At 45.1% G+C, this 24,975-nt stretch overlaps 1 protein-coding gene across 1 annotated transcript in view; it reads right to left on the bottom strand.

The window, feature by feature from the left end:
- Positions 1 to 1,864: 1,864 nt before the first annotated feature.
- The window catches only part of myo10 (myosin X), a 100,720-nt gene continuing 77,609 nt past the window's right edge, over positions 1,865 to 24,975 (bottom strand). The window contains exons 20-41 of the mRNA XM_069723186.1: positions 19,810 to 19,934; positions 19,070 to 19,184; positions 14,535 to 14,641; positions 14,199 to 14,432; positions 13,277 to 13,316; positions 11,966 to 12,913; positions 11,606 to 11,726; positions 11,268 to 11,511; positions 11,017 to 11,112; positions 9,904 to 9,997; positions 9,242 to 9,297; positions 8,543 to 8,685; positions 7,998 to 8,189; positions 7,701 to 7,858; positions 7,478 to 7,601; positions 6,600 to 6,897; positions 6,306 to 6,512; positions 5,804 to 5,941; positions 5,577 to 5,697; positions 4,533 to 5,009; positions 4,015 to 4,206; positions 1,865 to 3,710 (exon numbers count right to left, since the gene is read on the bottom strand). Of these exons, the coding sequence (XP_069579287.1) occupies positions 3,600 to 3,710; positions 4,015 to 4,206; positions 4,533 to 5,009; positions 5,577 to 5,697; positions 5,804 to 5,941; positions 6,306 to 6,512; positions 6,600 to 6,897; positions 7,478 to 7,601; positions 7,701 to 7,858; positions 7,998 to 8,189; positions 8,543 to 8,685; positions 9,242 to 9,297; positions 9,904 to 9,997; positions 11,017 to 11,112; positions 11,268 to 11,511; positions 11,606 to 11,726; positions 11,966 to 12,913; positions 13,277 to 13,316; positions 14,199 to 14,432; positions 14,535 to 14,641; positions 19,070 to 19,184; positions 19,810 to 19,934 (4,341 nt within the window). The 3' untranslated portion in view covers positions 1,865 to 3,599. The remainder of the gene's footprint in view (positions 3,711 to 4,014; positions 4,207 to 4,532; positions 5,010 to 5,576; positions 5,698 to 5,803; positions 5,942 to 6,305; positions 6,513 to 6,599; positions 6,898 to 7,477; positions 7,602 to 7,700; positions 7,859 to 7,997; positions 8,190 to 8,542; positions 8,686 to 9,241; positions 9,298 to 9,903; positions 9,998 to 11,016; positions 11,113 to 11,267; positions 11,512 to 11,605; positions 11,727 to 11,965; positions 12,914 to 13,276; positions 13,317 to 14,198; positions 14,433 to 14,534; positions 14,642 to 19,069; positions 19,185 to 19,809; positions 19,935 to 24,975) is intronic.

Raw genomic sequence — 24,975 nt, 5'->3', positions numbered from 1 at the left:
CTTCTCGACCTGGGACCTTTGGGGTCGTTTGACTATTTTTTTTTTTTTTTGGTGCCTTATAGGAGGCTGGGTGTCAACATTGCAATGCGCAGCACAGAAATGACTTGAATGTGACTTTTGCTGTTTGCTGTATTTCTATTTCCTTTGAATGTAATATGGATGTAATGTATAAAGAATATTTATATACACAAAGAGCCGTGTGTGTGATTGAAATCTGCTGCTACACGCCAGCTGAGAGATCTCGAGGAGTGACAGCGGCAGGCCAGAGGGAGGAAGAGGAAGAGGAAGAGGAAGAACGTCAATTGTTGGTGCATCCGACTTTACGCAGTTCGTAAAGTTAATGTCTCTGCTGTTTTAGGTTTAACTTGTGTATTTATATACATAAAACTTGAAGACTTGTGCACTAATTGCGCGTATGTCTTGTGCCTGGAAGGAACGGATCCTATTTATAAGACAATCATCACTGTCAAACGATGATGTCACAGTTTATTTAACATCATCCTTTGTTTGTATCGGTGTTTTTGATGAATATGATAAAAAAAAGTTAAAAAAGATTATAAAACATGTTCTTTATATTTTAGACGACATACTACAGTATGACTTTTTCTTCATATTTTAGTCATACTATAGTATGTCATCTAAAATATGAAGAAAAAGTCATACTACATGCCTGTGCTAGTATACCATGTTGTTTTTTTCTATTTTATTTAACGACATACTATAGTATGACGTTTTTTCCACATTCAACTGCTGTTCACATGGAACCCTTCTCCACTTCGGCCTTCAAAAATCTCGTTTGAATATTTGCTACTACCACCAAAATCTGCAGGGTTAGGGAATGTTTTTCACATTTTGGACGACATACTATAGTGTGACTTTTTTTTTAATCATATTTTGGACGATTGGATGATTTTTTTTTTTTAACTTTTTGGATGACATTCTGTAGTCATACTTTTTTGTCACTTTTTGGACTTTTTTTGGGGTTAAGGTTGTTTTGGACGACATGTATAGTGTGACTTTTTTTTTAATCACTTTTCAGACGACATGCTATAGTATGACTTTTTATCCATAATTTGGACAACATGCCGAAAGTATGACTTTTTTATAATTTTTGGATGAAAAAAAAGTCACACTATAGTATGACGTTTTCTTCATATTTTAGACAACATACTACAGCCTTCAGTGTTTTAGATTTTTGGGATGAAAAAAAAGTCATACTATACCCTTGTGTTTTTTTAAGAATACATACCTCAAGCTGGAATCAAACACATGACCTTCTCACTGTGAGGCTGCAGCACTAACCACTGTACCACTGTGCCTGTTCAAGCATACAATGTTTTTTTTCTGTTTTATTTAACGACATGCCACAGTATGACTTTTTTTTAAAGTTTGTGAACGTAAAAAAAGTCATGCTATAATATGATGTTTTCTTCATATTTTAGATGACATGCTATAGTATGAATTTTTTTTGACATTTTGGAAGACATACTATAGCATGACATATTTATGAAATTTTGGACGCATGACATTTTTAGGAAATTTACCTCGTAATGCTTTTCTTCTTTTCCTTTTGAGCTGTGTGTCTGTTTGCACTCAGCTGTTCTCGTCCTCATGAACAGGAGTGAGTTAGTCCAGTTCAGCTATAACACACTTCCAGTTAAAGGAAACACTCTGCAGATCCTCCAGGAAGGAGAAATGATGCGACACTTTGTGGTACATTTAGTGCTTCATTAAAATGCAGCTCTCTGACATTATTCGGCCTACGACGCTGAACTTCACAGCTTCCAATTCGGCACTAAAAGGGAAAGTTAAGGGAAACCTGACTTACAGCTTCTCTAAAATAAAGAAAAGAAACATAGCAGAGTACCTTCAAATATGTGACCATTTATTGTTAGAATCAGTTTAACACATAACACATCTAATACGCATAAAAAATACAACATACCATTATCATGTCAACGCCAGTTGAAATAGTCGCGAAAAAAATACAAGATTTGACAACTTGAGGAAATTGCTGTGAGATCATCATTCAAGAGAAAAAAAAAATAGAAGGCAAAGACTTACAGTAGAAAATGTACAGCCACATGATTATATAATATATACTGTATATATATAACATTGCACATTATACCAAAAAAAAAGAATCCACACATGGAAAACAAAATAAGTGTACACAATATACAACAAGGCACTGTGGAAGAAACCTGCACACGCATCTTTGGATGGATCTGCCGCCCGCGGAGCTCCAGTGAAATGTTGTAGGAATGTTTCACCGCAAACGGTCCGACCGAACAAATCATTCAAACTGAACATCTGACTGATCGCGCCAAAACTGACGATTACCTCCCGCAATGCCGAAACTATTCGAGGGTCCGGTTGTTTTGAAGGGATATTTGGAAGTACTTTGCAGGTGTGAAAATACACCTGCATACCATCACGTAAAAAAAAATAAAAAAATCGCCAATTATGGTCTAATACAACCAGAGATATTAAAACAACTGATACTTCGGTGTCAACAGCACTGCAAAGTCTTTGACGATCGACACACTGCAAACTCTCGGCAAAAGCTGAGCTTCAGTATCTATCTTTACCACCACTTTGTATATGGATTTATCATGTTTCTCACTTCTCACAGATTTAAAGAAAACCAACAAGATTTCCTTCTCGGCTTGAATGACTTGCGCAGCGGGATCGATTTTTTTTGCGGCGTACAAATACATTGGCAGTTAAAGGGAACGTGAGAGCACCTTTCAGATTCTGGTTACACAGGAAACGAGAGTGGCGTCGACGAGGCGAGATCGAGATTTCGAGTTCGCCCTGCTTCAGTTTCAACAGGCACTTGAGACCTCGTCGGTGGGGGGGGGGAATCTATCGAAACAATCAGTCGCAAACTTAGAAATGCTTGAGACGCACAGCTGCATATTATTTACAGTGAACAGATCCGCCCGGAGGAGGTCAGGTCCCAGAGTTTGTCAAAGCAGAGCAAAAAGGCTTGAAGGCTTTACGTTTTGTTGTTGTTGTTGTTGTTGTTGTTGTTTACATTCGGACAGCCTGTAGTGGAGTTCTTTTAAAACTCGCGCACACACTCACGCAACAGTCGCAGCTGGTTAGCATCGGGAAATTAAACAGCTTTCCCTCCAAAACAGGCCACACCCACTTTTTGAACGAGGAAACAGTGTTGCGTTAAACTTTCTGAGAAACAGTTGTTGCATTTAAAAAAAAAAAAAAAAAAAAAAATCTTAACTTTAAAGTATATATATATTTAATTTTGGAAAATTGAATCCAACATTGCGCTTCACATCCTTCTTACAGAACCTCCGTTTTAAGGCTGTCTTAACCCAAAAAGGAGCAACGCGACTGAACTATTAAGTCTTCAAAGCTTTGTAAAGTTTTGGAAGGAAAGCTGTCAAGAATAAGTCGAGCTAGTTAACATTAAGAGTTTTGTGGTTTCGTCTCCAGCATCCAGAGTCAGTCTGACGTCGGACGGTACGAGTAGAGGACGGGTGTCCACGCACGGCTGCCGGCGGCGGCCTCGCTCGACCCTCCAGCTGCTCTCCGGCAGGTGGCCGTGAGGCCGAAGGTTAAAAAGGGGGCGGAGTTCACCAGGCGCTGCACTGGCTGCCATGGCTGCTGACAGACTGGCAGTTGCTGTAGCGCTTCTTGACGATCATGCTGATGTAGGCCTTCATCAGTTTGGCGATGTCCATGACCTGCAGAGGAAAGGAGCGGTTACACGGTAAGAGATGTTTCAGGATGAAAGGTTGGCGTTTCATTTGATTATCTGTGTTTCAGCATTTATAACGGGGACATTTTGGAGCGTGGATTTTGGATTTCTGGCTCTTGATTTAGTATTTCGTGGCCAAAATTGATTATTTCGTGACCTCAGTTCAGTATTTCGTGGCCACGATTTAAAGTGTCTTTCTCTCTATGGACACTCCCGGCCTCCGTAGATAACCAACGTCCCAAAATTCACATCATTTACTTTGACCGAGTCATTTTTCGAGCTGTACGAACCATTTGGGTTTCGAAGACGATCTCTCGGCCCTCCACAGCGATCTTGTAGGAGTTGGGCAGCGGCGCGCCGAACGAGAGAATCTGTTCGTAGGGGAAAACCTCCAGGGGCCACGGCTCCCCTCGTTTGTACACCGATATGGCCTCCCGGCTGACACCCAACCACAGCTCGGAGGGGAACGCTCCGTCCCGACACTGACGGGACACAAACAACAAGCATGAGCGTCTACAAATGAAACAACCACGAAGGCGGCTTTTCATTATTTCCTTGGCATTTGTAAGTTTACAATAACTCTTCCTCTAACACTAGAAAACGCCGCTTTGACTTCTTCACATAAAAAGAATATAAAAAAGAGGTTTTAACCAATAAAGGTCGGTATTAGTGGAAATATTTCAATATTATTTGTAGTGGGGCACAAAAAAAAAAAAAAAAAACACCTTTTGTAGAAAATAAAATGCGTAATAATTTTCAGTCCAAACTGCTGTTGTAAATGTAGAAGCGACGAGTGTTGCGTTCTCACCTCGACGTTGAACAGCGTGGACCCGTAGCCCTGCCACTCCTTCACCAGCGCCATGTACTTCACCATGGCTTGCTCCTGGTTCATCCCCTGCAGCTTCTTCCACTTGTCCATGACGCTGGTTCTCACCGCCGCCACCTCCTCCCTCATCCAGGCCTCCAGGCTGTTCTCCTCCTCCAGCTTCTGCCGACTCAGCGAGCCGCTCCTGAAGCTCCGCCTCAGCGTCCCCTCCAGGAAGCTCGAGCGCTTCCTCTCCGACGAGCCGGTGCGGTCGGCCACCGAGCCGGCGCCCGGAGCGAACGTCTTGGCCGAGTTCTGCACCCGGGCCCGCAATCGCGCCATGGGGAACACCTGGGACATTTCGGGGACGTTGACCTGGGGGTTGTGGTCGCTCAGGAGGTACTGAAGTCTCAGGGCGGCCAGGAACTGGAGGGTCTCCTCGGGGGCCGGATACCGACCGCGGATGACGGCTTCATGGGCCTGAAGAGGGCAGACAGAGAAAATTGTAGTTAACCTCTTCGGCTCTAGTCTCGTCTCTCTGTCCTCCTGTCACCAGGTCAGAGTGAGATTTAAAAACAAAAGAAGACATTTTTACTTCCACATAATCAAAGCTGTAAATTAACTACTAAATAACAGCATGAATGAGAATGTTGTTGTTAAAAAAAATATATATATTTTTTTTTTATTTTATTTTTTTTATAAATAAACAGACTAAAAAGGACAGATTTCTGTCCACAAATGTAAAAAATACAAACCTTTGGATGATGTGTGATGAGTAACAAGGTCGAAATGCAGAAATCCATTCCACTTATTTAAATCATAAAAAACTAAAATAAATCTTTATGGTTGGTTAACAGTCCAAAAAAATAAAATAAAAAATAAAACATTTTTGGAGATGTAAACTTTTGTTAAGCAATTTCAAGACATTAACTTTTGCTTGAGGCAACAACAATTACTTTGTAGTCAAAATAATCCAGAAATTTAACGAGCAGATTAATCCATCCAAATCTGTTTTTAATTGACGTATTGAGCCTGGATGACTCTTACCTGTTCGAACATGAAAGCGAACTCCACGCTGTCTTTGGGAACGTTGTCCGAGTCCAGGAAGCAGTAGAGTTTGAAGTAGAACTTCCAGCCCGTGTTGCATTCGTCTGGGCTCGCCGAAAGCCTGAAGCCGAGAAGATAAGAGAAGAGAAGAGCGGAGGGCGAGATGTTAACGGAGGACCGGAAAGACAACAAAACGTTTGGCTCAAATGCCACGCGGCGACGCTCACTTCTCGAACTTGGCGAGCACGTCGGCCACCACCGTGCGGCTCTCGATGGCCTTCTCGGCGGTGTCGTTGTGTTCGAACAGAGCAAACATGTTCCTGCTGTCCTCCATGGCCAGACCGCGGATCAGCTTCTCCACCACCACACACACACACACACACACACACACACACACACACACACACACACACACACACACACACACACACACACACACACACACACACACACACACACACACACACACACACGAATTTCTAAAATCAGTTTAAGGGTAACAAGGTTAAAATGCAGAAATCTATTCCACTTATTAAAATAATAGAAACACCTAAAAAAATCTACACTCGGCAGCTGTTTTGATGTTAACAGTAAAAAAAAAAAAAAGTCAAACACTTTCAAGACATTAACAGCAACTTCAATTATTTTGTAGTCCAAATAATCTGCAGATTGAAACCCCCCCCCCCAAACCAACCTTTCACCGTTGAACAAATTGAAAAGCCACCCACCTCTCCAGCGGTGGTGTGCGAGTTGATGGTGATCTTGCAGGAGCCTCCTCCGTGGCAGTGGACGGTGGTGCTCATTTCCTGTCGGGCCACGATGCAGCGGACCTCCTCCTGCGACGGGACGTTCTCCCTGGTTCGAGTCTTCCTCAAGGAGTCGAGGGCGTAGGCGGCGTATCGGTCCATCTCCGAGCCGGGCGAGAGCTCGCGAGTCCTGCGGAGAGATTTGGATTTGGACACCAAAGTTCGGTATCCACATGTTTCCGGACGTGTAAACGTGCCCCGGCGGTCTCCCGCTCACCTCTTCAGGTGGAACTTGAGGTATCTGAGGATGCTTCGCGTCGGGACGAAGGTGCAGGACATGCAGGCCAGGATCTTCCAGCTGCAGAGGTTCCCGGGGCTGCCGGGCTGCGGCGGCCGCGCCGTCTGCTTGATCAGCTGGCAGTAGAGCTCGTCGCGCAGGAGGCGGAGCTCCTGGCCGGTCCGCAGGACGCCCTGGATGATGGGCACGGGGTCGGCCACGCCCTCCAGGTGCTGAAGAGAGCTGAACACCTTGAGGGCTTCGTCCTGCAGCGTCGTGTAGCCCCTGTTCCTCAGAGCTGAGGGGAGGAGGGAGAAGGGGGGTGGGGGTGTAAGTGATGTCATCAACTTAAAAATTGATAAAATTTCCCGACTTTCCCTGTCTGGGAAAAGAGTTTTTAAAATTCCCTTTAAAACTTTGTCAATTTAATATAATTAGTTAGTTTCAAAAACTATATATTTGTGTAGTATTTAAAAAAAACAAAAAAAACCTCTTTATTGTTTTGTCTTCTCTAATAAATTCTGCGTTAAAATCAAACACAGTAAACAAAAAACAAAAAACATCTTTCCAATCATTAAGACCGAGTTTCTACCATTTGATTCTGTTCAAATCGACTGTGGTATTTTTCCCAGCATGCAACATCCTATTTTGATCACTTTTACATGAAATGTGATACAGTAGACTACGACAGATATCAGTGAGTTTGGAAACAATATTTACATGTACTCAAAGTCTAAAACATGAAGTATCACACAGTTGGATGGAATTCAGCTCTCCAGTATTTGAACCCAGATTAAAAGGAGGGAAATAAATGAACCGACAACACGCATTCAGGATTTTAGCATTCGTTTGTTCTGTTTACGATCCGTGCGACTCACCGGTGACGTGGATGTCTCCGTAGGGCAGCGGCAGCAGCGGCGAATGCAGCGGGTGGTGGCTGTAGCGGAGGATGGGGTTCCTCTTGTAGATCTGCTCCACCACCTCCGAGTTCAGACAGTTCTCCTGCACGAGAGCGAAAAGGCTTTTCAAGCACGAGACGCTCGACTCGAAACGAGCGCCGACGGTCTCCGCGGGAACTCCCTCTAAACAACGGCCTCCTACCTTGATGTCCTGGATGAGCTGCTGCGTCGGCGTGTCGATGGGCGCTTTGGTGTCGATGACATTCTGGACGGAGTTGGCCCAACGCGTGGCCTCGTTCAGCAGCTTGCAGTAGAGGCGGTACGAGTGCTTGCGGCCGTAGACGATCACGTTCCAGTAACCTGTGAGGAGGTTTCGGGGTTTGATGACGCGGTACGGCTGGTTTTTATTGTTCTTTGTTCGTTTTTTTTTTTGCGAAGCCGAAATTCAAATCTTTCAATCGACACCAGTAAACATTTTTTTTTTTTTAAAAAGACTCACCGGTCTCTTTGAAGACCTTCTCGTCCGGCTGGACCACCGAGCAGAGGCTGTTGAGCACCAGCGTTCCCAGCTTCAAGGCGTTACGCTCCGAGCTCTTGTAGTAGTCCAGGGAGTTGTGGGTGAGCAGGAACCAGCGCTTCTTCAGCTTCAGCGAGGCTTTCGTGCTGTTCTTCATCTCTTTGTGCAACCAGCCTGGCGGGAAAGGAAGGAACCACGTTGAAGTTTGTCTTGCCAACATTTTCCGTCTTTTTTTTTTTCACTTCAACTGCAGCAATCAAAACCCCCGAAAGTTTGAAAGCGCGTTCGGTTTCATTTATTGTCCTAAGACCTGCCAATGCCATTAAAATAATCGTCGTCTTCTGTCACGTAGTCAGGTTTTCATTTCCTCTTTAAGATCCTTAAAAACAAGCGATGGAGTTTAAATGAGCTTCCCCACAGTTACACATTTTTTAAAGTCGATTCTTCTGACGTTTATCTGCCCTTTTGAATTCTACGCCGACAAACTGAGGTCCGATGAGGGAAAGAAGTTGCGATCGCGTCGTCACCTCGGATGATGAACTCCTGCCCGTCGACGCGGGTGTCTCCTTTGGAGCGCTGCAGCAGCGTGATCCAGTGGTGCATCTCCTCCGGCGTGTCGGCGTTGCAGTGCAGCACGCGGTTCGCCGTGATCATGACGAAGGAGTTCGGCCTGTCGGGGGAAATATCGATTTGTGAGCTGAGGTGTTGATTAATCGACTATTTGTTCCGCAAACTGTGCGATCTGTTTGTTTTGGTGAAAAAAAGACGTTTTGTCAGATGGCGTCCTGAAGGAAAACACCCGCCGCAGACCACCTGAACTGTGGCGCCGTGGCAACAGGGTTGTCCAACATGACTCGGAAAGACTTTTAAACGCGCTTCGAAGGAGGTGGGACGCAACATAATCGTCACTCCCGACTACCCCTTCCCGCCAGGTTTGGCGCCCCGTGTACTTCTTAATCCCCCCCCCCCCCCCAAAATGTGGACGCAAAGTTAGATTTTTCTCAAGTTTCAGGTCCACGTTCAAATAGCAAATGCTCACGTACCAGCGGCCACATCTAGAAAATGTTGACGCCAAACAGGACGAAAAGGCCTCAATAAAGATCGATGTTGTTTTTTTTTCTATCTAACTGACGCTTTATCGGCTCCTCCGCTCTGGTTCGTGTAGAATGAACTTCCAGATAAATACAGTATGTACGTGATTGTGTGTTTTGATGCGGGCTCCTCACCTCTCCGGGTTATCTGACGCACAAACCGAATCGATCATCCCGACGTCCAACGTTCCCTGAAGAGACACAGAGAGAGAGAGAGTTCAGTCACAGCGTTCAGGCGGGTGGATAATGAGTTTGACCTTCCTCCGTCCCGTAGAAACCAATTATCACACACACACACACACACACACACACACACACACACAAACACACACACAAACACACACACACAAACACACACACACAAAAACACACACACACAAACACACAAAGGGTTCAAAGTTCAAAACAAGGGGCTCTATGAGAATATATAACGAAAGAGTGTTCCTTTAAATTGGAATATAATGATGGTGGAAATGTATTAAATCAATGAAAAAAGACAAAAAAGACCCGTGCAGAGGCTGATCTGATAAAGAAAAGACGTGTTGACGTGACAACGCGTATTCATGAGGTTTTATTCTGAAGCTTTTTGACTTCATAGACAAACAAACATAAAGGGAAAACCGGAAACGTTTGTATTATGTTTGTTTTCTAGGATGTTTTTTGTGTGTCAGCGATGAAGTTTCTTGACTTTACAGACTAGATAAGACTTATGCAAGGGAGAACATTTTGAAACCCCCCCCCCCCCCAAAAAAACTCCATTTTCCCAGAGTGCTTTGCTTCCCCCTCGGGGTACTCACCACGGCGTTCTGGGGGTTGGCCTGCTCGTCGTGCATCTCTCTGATTTCCTGCTCTGTGGACCCGTTGACCTGACTCAGCACGCTGAACCACTGACTGTAACCATGGAAACGACATCATCGTCAACCATCATAGTTGTGACCGGGATATGAAGGTTATGGCAACAGCTTTTACAGAGGACGACCACCACAACTTTGATGGTTAGAGACACCAGTGTTATATGAAATATATTTTATATATATATATATATATTTTTTGTACAAAGTTATACATGTATACTTTAAATACATAAAAACAATCAAATCAAGAGGACACATTCCTGATTTCGATTTTCAGTGGATGAAAAATAATGGTTGGACGACATCTAATTTACTTTTGGCCCGAGGAAAAGTCAAACGCTCATAATATATGATAATAATATAATAAATATATGAAATGTATGCGGGAATGAAGATAATTTTGTGCTCAGACTGATTCTGTGTCAGACATATGGAGCTGATGTTGCCTCACACTGAGAGAGAGGCTGGCATTGGAAACCTGCTGCCAACACACACACACACACACACACACACACACACACACACACACACACACACACACACACACACACACACACACACACACACACACACACACACACACACACACACACACACACACACACACACACACACACACACACAAAGCAGACATGTGGAGGAAGTGGACCGTCCCTCTGAGAGGAAATCGATGTGTTGCCAAGGGTAACCGGCACATCGACCCTATGGCGACTATACCTCCTGCTCATTATACTGTTTGTGATTAAGTGGGTGTGTGTGTGTGTGTGTGTGAGAAATAATTATAACTGTATTAATAATGTAACCTATAATTTAATAACGCGTTTATGTTAGTGTTCGTGTTAATCGATAAGGACACTACAATCTGAAGGAGCTTTCGTCCAGAGACTCCGAGGCGTCGATGAGGACTATCGATTGCCTGTCGGAAGCTCTTCGATCCCGTTTGTTTGTGTTCGTTGAGTGCTTTATTTTTGTACGTTTTTTTTTTTTTTTTTTTTTTTAATCAAACACTTCGGACTCGACATGAAAGGACATGAAATCATCCGAGACAAAACTCACCTGGCGTCCTCGGCAGACTCGGCGATGAGGTGGTAGGTCCTGTCGGCCATCACTATGTCGATCCCGTTCTCCTTACCGGTGTTGTCGATGATTTCTCTGTGGAAAGAAAAACCAGAAATTCCTCTGTTATAAAACAATAAAAGGTGGAAAGGCGTCTCCTTCTTCCAGCTCTTTTTACTGTCGCTACTACATTAGGAGGCCTTATCGGCGACACAAAAGACGCCTCTGAAACGACGCCGTCTCGTCCTTACTTGGCGGTGCGCATGTCCAGCACGCCCTTCATCTTGTCCTCGTTGTCGCTCTCGAAGTACATGAGCTTGCTCTGCCGCAGCACGAACCAGCGGCGCTTCCAGTTGCGGCGGGACAGCGTGGACGAGCCGCCGCCCTTCTTGTGCAGCCAGCCCTGCTTCAGGGCCTCCTGCTTGGCCCGGAACCACAGGAAGGTCTCGTCCTTCAGGACGCACCAGCGCCGCTTCCACGTGTTCATCAGACCGCCTTGGAGAAGGAAGAACGAAAACAAACAAACCCGGATCTTTACTTTCCTCTTACTCAGTTTCTTAAGAGAAGCGCGGCCGAACAGAAGAGCTACCTTTGATGAAGAGGAAGCTGTGGAAGTACGGCAGCGTGACGCAGCTGTAGACCGAGTCGCGACGATAGGACAACTCGTCGTCGGTGTCGAACCGGTCGAAGTCGTCTTCGCTGTCTTCAAACTGGAAGGAAAACCACAGAACTTAGACATTCGAGACTCGCTGTTGGCATTATTGAACGTGTTCGTTGTCCAAATTTCTGGTATCGTGACATCCCTACTTTAAACCTGAAACTACTCTGGGCCTTTCTCATTCAGTCACTAATAGAAACCAAGTTTACTGAAGACAATCTGAACATCAGCCAGTAGAGGACTAATGGCTGGCTGACCTTCGACAGACCTTCCAACCGAGATCCGACTCACCGATGACTGAGCCCCCTCCGAGCTGAAGCGGTACGCCCCCGAGCTGTTGTAGGTGCCCACCGAGCCGCGGTAATCGGGAGACCACTGTCCGCTGCGAGGGTTGGAGAAGGCCACGCTGCCGCTGGACACGATGGCGCCCTCGTCGTAGTCGTCCTGGTCGTAGTCGGAATCCTCGTCCGGCGGTATCAGCTCCACCAGGTCGTCGGACTGAGCCTCCGACGAAGCCTGGGGGCGGCAGTAGGCCGAGTCCCCGCTGGAGGAGGCGCTGTGGCAGGCCGCGGGCAGCGGCGGCAGAGGCAGCGGCTGGTGCAGCAGGGCGGTCGGCGGCAGCGGCGGCGGGATCACGCCGTCGTTGGCGTACGGGTCTTCTTCGGACGAGTCGTCGCTCGTCCGGATCCCGCTGGTCCGCTGGCCGTCCGAGTGGCCGTGCTCGCTCGGGTTCGGCGAGTCTTTGAAGGCCTCGTCGTCGGCCCCGAACCCTTCGTCGACCTCCTCTTCCTCGCCGCTTCTCGTCCGTCCGCTCTCCTTCTCGTCCGCCTCGCCGACTCCCAAGGAGCTCTCGATGTTCCTCACGCACTCGTCGATTTCGTCGAAGTTGAGCGAGTCGAGGAACTGCTGCGCCGCCTTGCAGGCCTCGTCCTCCAGCCGCCGGAGCTCCTGGTCGCGAAGCTGCTGCAGGCGGTTGAGGGAGGCCTCGGTCAGGGAGAGCTCCTGGCGCTCCTTCTGCCTCTGCAGGGACTGGATCTCCCGCTCCAGTCGCAGGATCTCCTCCACCTGAGACGCCTCGTGGGGACGGATGGCCTCCTCCGACGCCGCCTCGAAGACCTCGGCCGACTCCGGCTCCTCCGGGGCGTCCGGCGACGATGCGGCCGCGACTTCGGGTTCAGGAACCGTAGAGGCGACCTCCTCGGCACGAAGCAGCTCCTCCAGTCTTCTGGCTTCCTCCACCTAAAAAAAAAGAACCTGTACTTAAACTGCTGCTCATGGTGCCAAAACCCATTTGTGACACAGAAAAATCTTTTCTTTTTTTTCCAAGTTAAATTGGTTCAAGAAATGTTATTTTTCATAGTTCAACATTAGGACTTTGCTGTCTTGCATCACTTTGCAAAACATCTACACTTAATTCTGCACAATACCTGAAAGAAGTGGAATTTTTTTTAAACAAAAAATAATGAAATACTTGATCATTTTTCCAAAAAGAGGGCGTTTCACAGTAAATAGTGTCATAATAAAAGTAAACAAGCAAACAATCATCGGTAATCCACTGTTTTCCATTTAAATCGGCTCCTCAATAATCGATAATCATCGTACCTCTCTGGCGAGTCTCTCGGCCTCCAGCCTCCGTCTCTCCCTGTGCGCGCACACACACACACACACACACACACACACACACACACACACACACACACACACACACACACACACACACACACACACACACACACACACACACACACACACACACACACACACGTCAGCTGACTGAACAGACAATAAGAGACGTCGTGTGCTAAAATAGTAGTTGCACTTCCTGTCTCACAAAACCCATTTAAGATTATTAAATTCAGATGGAAAATATAGACTAGTCATCAAAAACAACAACACGACACCGAAACACGGAAACACAGAGGTCAGGACAAGATGAGAATCGTCGGGGATTAAGTGGATGAGGAGAATTATGCAGAAATAAAAACAGTTTTTAAGCCTGATTCTGATGTTTTTAGACTTTATGTTCCAATTGATTCCCAATGAGGACTGTTAATAATAAATCCAAATAATAAGGCACCAGGATTGTGTCCTGACTTTGGGGAAGTGGGCTTTGAAACTGAATTTTAGACCACTGTATAAGGAAAAATACTTTATGGAAAATACATAAATATATATTTTCAATTATATATATATATTTTTATTTGGAAGAAGAGTGGTATGTACAGTTATACGGGGAAGCGTGTTCACGTCACATTCTCATTTCAACATGAGGATGAAAAACTAAATAATTTTTTTTTTTAAAGTAAAGTTTGGGAAAAACAAACAAACGACGGAACAAATCTGATATGAATTCTTGTACTTTTACGCGAAGAAAACTATTAATTTTAATAATTGAACTGAATAAATTGGTGGTGAGCCTTTGGGGGTCGTGACCTCGGTATTTTAACGGATCCTGTTTTTCTCGGCTAAAATGGATCCACCGCTTCACACGGTGAGCATTAAACAAACAAAAGCAGCCGCTCACCTCTCCGCCTCCTGCTCCATCCTCCTGCGGTGCTCCTCCTCCTCCTCCTCCTCCCTCCTCCTCCTCCTCGCCTCCAGCAGCTGGCCGTAGGCGCGGCGGGCCAGCTGCCCTCGAACGCGCCTCTGGAAGGTGAGCGCCGCCCAGCGGAGGAGCAGGAACTTCCTCCTCCAGTAGAACGCCCGGTAGTTCTTCTGGATGACCACGACGCACCGCAGCAGCTTCCTGTACTGCTTCCTGGTGTGTTCGAGTGTCGGGACGGCAAATGATGAGGTTTTGTTTTGTTTAGTAAATTACTGCCGTCGAGCTGCCGAGTTGCTGGAACAGCCCGATACGTACCTGGCCATGTAGCCCGTGACGTGAGCCTGGATGATCATGGCTGCTCGGAGCACCTCCACCTCCCTCTGCTTCTCCAGGCGATGCTCCAGAGACTCCCGGAGGAAGACCTGAGACGGGAGGAGGGGAAGAGGACACGTCGTCAGTGTTATTATAATCATCGTAATCGGTAAAGGATCGAAACAGATTATAAACAGGAGTAAACTTATTTTTCTCGACTTTTTCTCTGAAAGTTTTACATAAAATTTTGTGGTTTTTAAATTTTTTTTATTTCTACGTCACCTTGATTGTCAAACTGTTTAATGCATAAATATCATGAAATAGTTAAACAAAAAAAGTCACTTTCTCAAAGCTAAAAGAACATATTCTTCAATTGCTTTTTCTTGTTTTATAGAGGCCCGAAAATATTCCACTGGCAGCGAAATAAAGAGTCTCAACGTCGTGAAAGTGAAACCGGAGAAGGTCAGCCAATTAATTTACTGACAACTGGTTTCAGCGCGATGTCCAATGTCAGTTTTACAAGTCTTTCATTAGATCAAAGAGTTTTTTTGGTCGTGTGATTCGTCGAAAGTCGCAGAAAATGTAGTTAAAATGTTTCAGTAAGATGTGACTCTACAAACTGACATTCTTCAAATGTTTATTTGCCGTGTTTTTCTACAGCTCTGACAAATAAAATGCATGTATTATTATTATTATTATTATTTAATTCATGTTTTTATTCTATATTTCAACATTAATTGTCTTGCCTTATGTTTCATTTGATCAAATCTTGTGCTTTTTGTTTCTTTTTACATTTTTAAATGACATTTTATCGTGTTTTTATGTTCCTTTATATGCAAAACACTAGTGCAAAGCACTTTGAGCTGCATTTCTTATTATTATAGTTATTGTAGCAGCATTTGAATCCGACTTTTATTATTTATAGGCTACATATCTATTGCTCACTTCCTTAATTCCACCTTCGGAAAATACACGAGGGCTGTAACAACACTGTCTTTCTGTTTTCTGCGTGGCTAAACAGGATAAAAAGAAAAATGGATGCCGCCGTATGGTATTATAAAATCATAAAGCAGCACGGTACATCCATTACACACCTATTATCACTAAAAGCTTTACACGAGAGTTTGAAAAGAGACGGAGCGTTCCCCCCTTTTTTTTTTTTTTTTTTTTTTAAGACAACGTCACCATCGCCCCTTCTGAGAAAGAACAACTGAGCCGAACAAAGCGGGTCCGACGTAAATCAAACCCAGATCCTCCTCTCGCTTTTGTTCGCGCGACTAAAGACGGACGATTACCGCGGCGAGCGATTTATTTTTCTTGCGGCGAACATCTCCCTCTGAAAAGACCTGATCTCACGGGCACTTAGTGCAGCTGCCCGCTTTGGGAGCCAAGCTGTCGTTCAATGATAGAGAAGCCGGGGGCCTCGTCGAGGGGCCCGCCGGGGGGGGGGGGGGGGGGGGGGGGGGGGAGGAGGGAGGTTAATCCGATTAGGAGGAAAATGAGATACGGGACGCGGGTCTCGGGGGCGGCTGAGACGGCGGGGGAAATATGACAGTGCTGCGGGGTTTACAGGAGTACAGATTGCCTTTCTCCTGTTGAATGATGTTCACCGTGTGTGTGTGTGTGTGTGTGTGTGTGTGTGTGCGTGTGTGTGCGTGCGTGTGCGTGTGCGTGCGTGTGTGTGTCGTTGGCTGAGCGACAGTGTCGGATCCTCAGTGGTGAAAGCGCTAATGAGATTTTGAAGGGGGGGGGGGGCATGTAAACAAGTCGGGGTGATTTGGACGTCAACCGACGAGGAGGTTAATTAACAAGGACACGTGCATTACGAGCACGTGCGCGCACGCACACACACACACGCAAACACACAAACACACAAGACACACACGTGTTCAGGCATTCAGCATCTGTTCAGCTTTAAGGTTGGGAAAATGTGTTTATTCCAACCTGCCTGACCATAAATAAAAGAATATATAAACATATAATTTATATATAAACATGTAATTTATATATGAACATATAATTTATATATAAACATGTAATTTATATATAAACATATATGACTCACGGGTGGATGTAGGAAGGTGTAGAAAGTTAAAAATAAAAAAAAATAAAGGGAAATTGGGCCTTTCGGAGCGCTGCGATCCGATCTCACACAAGATTACATAGAAACACAACACGCGTGAAACCAAAGGTCAGCTTCATGGGGGGGGGGGGGGTGGGGGGGGGCAGCGGCTCTTTGTGGATATCTGTAATGAGCTAGCTGATTAAAAGTCGCCCCTACGTGATCAAAACAAGCCACAAAAGTGAGAAACCGCGCAAACATGCACACGAACCGCCGCCTGGCTTTATTAAAAACAACTTCCAACGTTGAATCTTAGAAGCTTTAAAACAAATTAAAAAAAAAAAAAAAAAAGAAAGTCGCAGCCCCGTCGTACGAGCACGCGCGCATTTACATCCCAATTGAAAGGAACCGCTAATCCTTTTTAATCATTACTATGCTAATTAGTGCAACAAAAAAGCCTTCGCTAAGCCTCGGTGTTTTTTTAATTTTTTTTTATTCTTGCTGTTTCGGGTGGGAGGGGTGGGGGGAGGAGAGGGAGGGGGGCTGTCACAGGTCAGGCCCGTGGAGAGAACATCACTTCCAGGAAATTAAGTTTGAGGCTGTACAAAAAGAACAACAACAACAAAGCAACACGGTGCGAGACAAAAGCCGGGACGCCTGCCGACTGAAAGGACGCCATGTAACTCTCGAAGTGGGCGAACGCCCTCCGACGGGAGAGAGAGAGAGAGAATGGGTTGAACAGGTTTACCGCCGGGTCAGGAAGGGCTGTGTGGTGTTGACGCTGGCGGGGCGGGAGGGGGAGGGAGGGGGGCTGCCAAGTGATGTGACACGCCACGTCGGATGTTTGAAGTACATTTTCCGAAAAAGTTGAGTCGAGCGGCAGCCGACCGTGACGTCATCCGTTGTTTGTTTGTTTTTTTTTAACCACGAGTTCGGCATTTTGCTGTTTTGGAGCCGTAAGCGACCATATTTGGACGAGCTGGGGGAGGAGCCATCGGTGGATCTGACTGATTAGGACGCCACGCCCCGCACACTCATACCGGAAACCTGACACAGGCCTGTCAATCAAACCGACAAGCCCCAAAATGTACCACTTTTTGAGGCCTCATCTCTTACTAATGACGGGATTATTTTCAGATGAAACGCCAGAACACTTTAGCGAACGACATCATAATGTTTCGTGGAAAGTTTTTGGAGCCACCTGGTGGCACTCGGTGGTACTGCACTTTAAGGCAGTTCTGCATCGGCCTCATTTTTCAGAAGCTACGAACACTTTTATGTCCAGTCTATTTTCCATCTGTCTTCGTTGGTGATTTTTTGTTTTTTTTGTATTGCATTCAGGTATTTGAGGTACAAATACACAAATGTACAAAAAAAAAATAAATAAAAAAAAAATACTGGTAAATGCAGGAAAAAATACTTCTCTCATCAGATGTTATCATTTAAGTGACACCTCAGTGATGGTGGTTTTGACGGTCCTGGTCAAACACGGATACACAAACGAATGACCACCACACACACACACACACACACACACACACACACACACACACACACACACACACACACACACACACACACACACACACACACACACACACACACACACACACACACACACACACACACACACACACACACACACACACACACACGCTGGCAGTAGCTCTTCCTGATCCGGTTCTAGTGGAAGCAGAGTGATAGACCGAGGGGATGAAGACTGGATCCAATAACTGTTGGATTCCACGCTTCAGGTGCTCCGGACCTCAATTATTCATGATCACACACACACACACACACACACACACACACACACACACACACACACACACACACACACACACACACACACACACACACACACACACACACACACACACACACACACACACACACACACACACACAGGTAGAAGCTGTACGACGGTTTCATCGAGCTGAATTTGTCGGACGTGTGAAGCCAAATTAAGCCTTGAGGGCTGCCCCCCCTCCCCCCTCCCCCCTCCGCCCTCCCCTCCCCCCCGCCCCCCTCCGCCCACCCGCCCGCCATCACATCACGTGTTAGCGAGGAGAACACGGATTCAACCGGTTGCGAAGCAGAGGCGGTAAAAGAATGGCGGCGGCGCTTTCAGGAGCTCAGCGTTCGATAGAGGGAGAAAAAGTCAAGTCATACAGCAGAGGAGTGAGAAGGGAGGAAGTTTTACTGCTGATAGACAGGAAATGCTCATTTTACGAGGAAATGCTGATTTAACAAGGAAAGGCTTCAGTACATACTTTTCAATTGGCTTAAAAAAAAAAAGTCCAAAACATTCTGAGGAGGATGTTTTGCGTCGCGAAAACAGTTCCACAGACTTTTAACTACTTTGCCACTTATATAATTCATATCGAGCCAAGCGGACCACTGAAGACTTTCGGTTTTCGATAGGGAACATGTTGTGACTGCTGGTTAGAAAAGCAAACCAACATCTACTCCTCACCTTGGTCTTGCCCAGCTGCCACTCCGTGCTGCTGCTGTCGTAGAGGTGCAGCAGCTCGCTGCAGCGCCCCCTGGGGTCGTCCGGCGTCAACACACCCCGCATCAGCACCTTGTACCTGGAGGGGAAGCGGAGGAAACGTGAAAGATTAGGACGTGACGCAGCGGCAACCTTCTTCTTGCGATCGCAATAATTAACGCAAATTCGAGCAATGTCAGAAGTATCTGCGGGAGCTTGCAATTTTTTTTTTTTTTATTCCCGTGAAAAAATGACGTCAGCGGAAGCTGCGCTGGAAGTCTTAACGACATAAAAGTAAGTCATTTCAAACAAAACTCGCTTTAATAACAAAAATAACGACCAGAAGCTTTTCGATTTTCTAGGTTCAATCAATAAATTAAAAAAAAGATTAGAACTAAAATATTTCTGTGACGTGCAGCATGATTATTATCACAGGAAGTGATTACATATTTATTCATTTATCAGGTAGTGCTTTAAAATAAATCCCATTTTTCTTTCTCTACTTGAAATTTTCTCTAATTCCTGTAATTTTACGCAAAAAAAACCGCCGCAAGAATTTTAAAATTTTCAATCGCGACGATCACAAAAAAAGGCATTCCTTCAAAGTTTGTTTTACAGATTTTTAGATTAACACTGTTGTCGTCTTTCATGTTATTTCGGTGTCCGAAGTCGCGAGACACACGACATGTCCGAAGTGCCAATTTATCCGTCCAGCTGCTACAAACCTGGAGCAAAAGTCTTGGAAAGGTCTCCGGACGGGGAAGCCGGTGCGTCGAATCTTGACCGTCTCCAACATGCCGGAATATCTGAGCTGGTTCAGAACCACCGTCTGGTCGAAATGATCAGGCATCTTGAGAGGAGAATACAAAATAAAATAAAAGTTAACGCTTCCGTGTTGGGATTATGATAAAAATTCAACCTTTTCTGTTTGTTTTGGATGAGTATCTCCATCCTGCAGCATCAGCTCATGAGTTTCCACTCATTAACACCACAGGGCAGCAGTCGGCTGCTTTCACAACACGGCTCACAACGTGACCTTGTTCATCGGCATCGGTGCCGTAGGGATGGTTTTTTTCACAGCTGCGGTTGATTGATTTTGTATTCCAACTTGTTGAAGTGTTTTCTGCATTAAAAAAAAAAGATGTTATTTGAGGTATTTTACTGTTTAAACGTGGTTGTAAGTGAGGAGAAAAGGGGTAAAAAAAAAAAATATATAAAAAAAGCTTCTGTGGTGGTAAAGTTTCCCCTTTATTAAAACACGTGGATATAAAATCCGATATAACGGCTTTAACGAAGTGTTATTGCTGATGTGTTAACGAGCGTAGAGTCGTTACCATCCCACAGAGTCGAGTTATTGGACGATGGGTTTGATGAGCTGTCAACCTGCTTCTGGGAAACCGGCTCCACGAGAGCACTTAAATAAGAGTGAACCGCGACCAAAACTAGAAGCTAAAAGAAGCTAAAATGCGAAGCGAAGAGCAATTTTTTCAACACTTTCGTGCTGAAACAACCCGACCATTAACGGATGACGTCTGCAGCTCGACCACCGGAAACCTCAGTCCCTTTAAACTCACGCACACACACACACACACACACACACACACACACACACACACACACACACACACACACACACACACACACACACACACACACACACACACACACACACACACACACACACATTGCATACCACTCATGCAAAACTTTGAACTCGGAGAGAAATGCGTACGACAGCAAGCAGCCAGCAACAAATCAAACTCCGCCCTAAAAAACTAAAAAAAAAAAAAAACACACTTGGCATTGAGATTATCATCATGATTTACAGAAGTGCATTCAGTGGAAGCCATTTTTTCCGCGGGGACCCCTTCTCACCCCGTAACCCCGGTGGGCGTGGGGGTGGCGTGGAGGGGGGCGGGGGGGCTCCTTAAAATAAGAGGATGCTTTCATACTGGCTGGTAATGGCCCTCCTTTTAGTCAGCCCCCCCCCCCTCCCCCGTATCGCCCATCGATGGCCCGTTCGAGCCGCCGAGATGAAGGGAGGCCAAACTCACCACTCCATCTTTGACTGAGCGATTGAATGGCGCCCTTTAACTGCACACCGGCCGAGCGGAGGGCACCTCATTAGCATAAATGGTCATTTGCATACGGCTGCGGCGGTACAAAGCCGAGCGGTGTCAGGAAGCTCCTGTTTTCTATCACTGCCGTTTCCTCTCTTTCGCTCATTGTTTTGTTTGTTTGGAGGTTTCTCTCTTCTTCTTCTTCATCTTTTATTACAGTTTATAACAGTTGCCTGACCAACACGGTGAATGAAATGAGCTCTTTTGCCGTCTTGGCTTTCCTTTTCTGAGTTTGATGGAGTTTCACGCTGACACGCTGTCATTTTCTTTCTGCAAAAAAAAACAAAAGGTCTGCAGATCCAGAAAGCTACTTTCTGACTTCGGCCAGGACATTTTCTATTTAAGAAAGCTTCATTTTGTTCTTTATATTCAGTAGTTTTAGTAGAGAATGAAAGTAATCAGTACTGAATAAGACTGAATAACTTCGACGGAGTTAAATTGTGTCCCTGCAGAGATGAATATTCGTGGGTTTGAAAGGCTTTTTTTTTGACTTCATACAGAATCATATCAAAGGATGTGACACATGAATTCAGTCTTTTGGGCTCGCAATATATAATCCCGTCTGCGCCCGACTGTCGCTCACGCCTTCGGTTTTCTTCCCCGTGAAAACAGTCCGGAAGCTCAGCTGGTATTAGTTTTGGTCCCGCCCCTCCTTTATTGTGATTGGACGGCTGTTGACGGTGACAAAAGCAGCGATAACATTTTTAATCTCTCGGTGACCGAATTGTTTTTTTGTTTGTTTAAATCACCAAACGTTCATCGTAGAATAAACGCTCATTAAAACAATTAAAAAAAATACGCTTTGGTGGACACTGTAGGTTGTTGCAGCGTCGGCAGAGTGTCGGCGCATGCTGATTGGTTAAAATTAACCCGAGGTCGACGCCCAGTAGGATGAGTTCGCATCCGGCTGCACGACACAGGTCCGAATATTTTACGTAAAATTTGAGAAAATTGCTAAATTCTACCAATTTTGGACATTTAGGTCAAATTGTTACGTCTCATTTTTCTTGCACCCCCCCCCCCCCCCCTCTGTGAGCCATCATCCCTTTGATATTTGTACATTTTGGTTCGAGGCTGTTTTTAATGTTGTTTTTTCCTTCAGTTCCAATGAAGGGAAAGAAAGAAGAGTTATTCTAGTTTGCTTCAGCTATAAAATAATTTGGATTCTGTCCCAGTTTTGTGAATTTTCAGGAGGATTTCCGTCAGCTCAAAGCGACGACAGCGACGTAAATCAGCATCCGCAAGCAGATAAAAACCATCTCAGACCCCAACAATAGCCCCGAGTCTCTTTTCTCAGACTTAACTTCCTCGGGGTGGAGGTGGGGGGGGCATTCAGCAGGGACAAACGGGGGCGTAGTGGTTTCGCTCCCGAGGGGGTTGGGAACCCGACAGGAGTGGGGAAGAAAGGGGAAAACCAAATTCAGGATGAGCTGTCCATCCTTCAACACCACTGAGAAGGTCCAAAACTTCCTTATCTCATCATTATCACATTTTTGGAAAGTGCAAAACCCAGGAAGAGACCTCCAACGATATGATGAAGATGCTCGTGCGGACTCCTTTTACAGTTTCTGTCATATGAAGTCGCAGCTGCACTAACTGGATGTTATTTGGACAAACAGGTTGTCACTTCTGCTTCAGAAAACATCTCTCACAAAAGAGGAATTTATCTTCTTTTGCCACAGAAACTACTTGAATCCCACATTTTGACACGTGAAACACTTTCCCGAAACCCAAAGTGAGACTTGATTTTTGCCTATTTTGTCCGACCAACAGTAAGGTGTTAACCTATGATCACACAACAAGAGATAAGCAGCAAATTCCTCACATTTGAGAAGCTAAATCCAGAGAACATTTAGTATTTTTTCCACCCGACAAACGCACAAATATATCGTTCTACCTTTAAGGCTGACTGCGTCGGGAGATTCTCCATCTCTCTGCAGATAAACATTCCTGCTTCATCCGGAGGAACTACTGAGCGCATCTGGAACCCGAAGACTTCTCTTTGTCAGAAGTCTTGTTCGCTGCCGAGCGTCCAAGCTCTGAATGTGGGAGCCGGCGGGGATTATCACTCCCCCGCTCAGTGGGGCGCTGAGGAGGGGAGGGAGTGGGGTGAGGGTGGGGGTGATCCCTGGAACAATGTTTAGCGTTCATAAGTGGACATAAGTCCAACCCGCTGGATTTAAGGACGACCCAGTTTTGCGGAGGGAGATTTTTTTATTTTTTTTATTTCTTGGAAACATCAGTGAAACAAAAGGGGAAACAAAGACAGTCGTCCTGAAGGGTTTGTTGTTGTTCTCATTATGAATTAAAAAAAAAAAAAAAAAAAAAAAAACAGGGGGAAGCTAACGGTAAAATATCGACCCTACAGGTTGTTCGATAAAGAACGAAACTTCTTGAATCAACAACAGTCTGGACCAAAAGAATATACAAAAAAAAAAACCTGGCGGTCAGACTGAACCAGGTCAACAGGTCTGTATGAAACGACTGGTTTTACTTTCCACAAAGAGAAATCATCAATAAACCTACATGCTTGACAACTAGCAACTAAGTTGCACGTCTGCAGCTCACGGACACTTTGATCATTTTGTCAATTATTTCTAATTGTTAGGTGATATAGTCACTGCCTGAAAACAGTGAAAAATGGCAGCTCCAAAATCCCAAAGTAAAACAGAAAAACAGCGTATCCGCACACCTGAAAGGCCGGAAAACAAACAAGCTCTTTTTTTTTGCTTTTCAAACGACTTAAAACCGAGGAGATTAAAAAATAATGCCAAATTGTACAAACTTAGCACCTTAAATCAAAACCTAAAGAACTGATGTTCCAACTTTGCATCCCAAAGACAAAAAAAACAAAAACAAGCCCTGTGTATTTAAGACTTGCTGAAGAAACAACAACCGAAAGGGAATTGAGCTTTTTGCTTTTCCTACCCAACAATCAGAGTCTACTTCCTCTTCATCACCGTGTCATTAACTCAACACCCCCCCCCCCCCCGGCCTCGTTGCCTATTCAAACTCATTCATGTTTCTTGCCCTTTCCAAACTCGATTATAATAATCATCACTCACTCACATGGTGGCTTCATCTGAAGTCTCGAACGTCTCTTTCTCCTTCTGGAAATTTGACGCGTGTCATTTCAGCAGCGAAATCCTCTTTGAGTCTAATTAACGAGACGGCGAACAGCGAACGGTCGGTTCGGGGGGGGTCCGTCCGTCCGTCCGTCCGGCGTTACGAAGTTACACAACGATAACGACACCGAGGGGAATAATACCGGTATTTATGTGGATTTGGGAACATGAGGTGGCATTTTTTTTTTTTGGGGTTATGTGGAAAACTAATGAGGAAAAGATTTGATTATACAACTTCCATTATTGTGCAAATGCAGATTATCCTGCAAATTTGAGCCCTTTAAAATCGGACTATTTTCAGCAGTCAATATAGTGTTTCAGATTACTCCCAATGCGCCTCTATTTGACTAATTAACTGTCTTGCTGAGCTGGAGGGGTTGAGGGGTGTCATTCATAAACACCTTTAGACATTCAAAAAAATGCAAGCGTGCAAAATTGTTTTACTTTTCCTACATTTCTGCCAAAACAAACAAAATTATCTTTGTGTCTGGATTTTATTTTTTTTTTAAATTTTTTTTTCTAGTGAAAAGTCCGTAGACATCAACTGTCTGCAAAACACTGGAAGACCAAAACTGCCTGAGAAAAAAAAAACCTGCTCCAGGTATCATCATGTCATGTTAGCCGAACATCTCGACACCCACCGCCG

Source organism: Brachyistius frenatus, unplaced genomic scaffold (genome assembly GCF_029030835.1).
Source record: "Brachyistius frenatus isolate BFR_SWC_R1_liver_20210118 unplaced genomic scaffold, ASM2903083v1 Contig_319, whole genome shotgun sequence".
Classification (NCBI taxonomy): Eukaryota; Metazoa; Chordata; class Actinopteri; family Embiotocidae; genus Brachyistius; species Brachyistius frenatus.
This window is presented reverse-complemented; position numbering and strand designations above follow the sequence as displayed.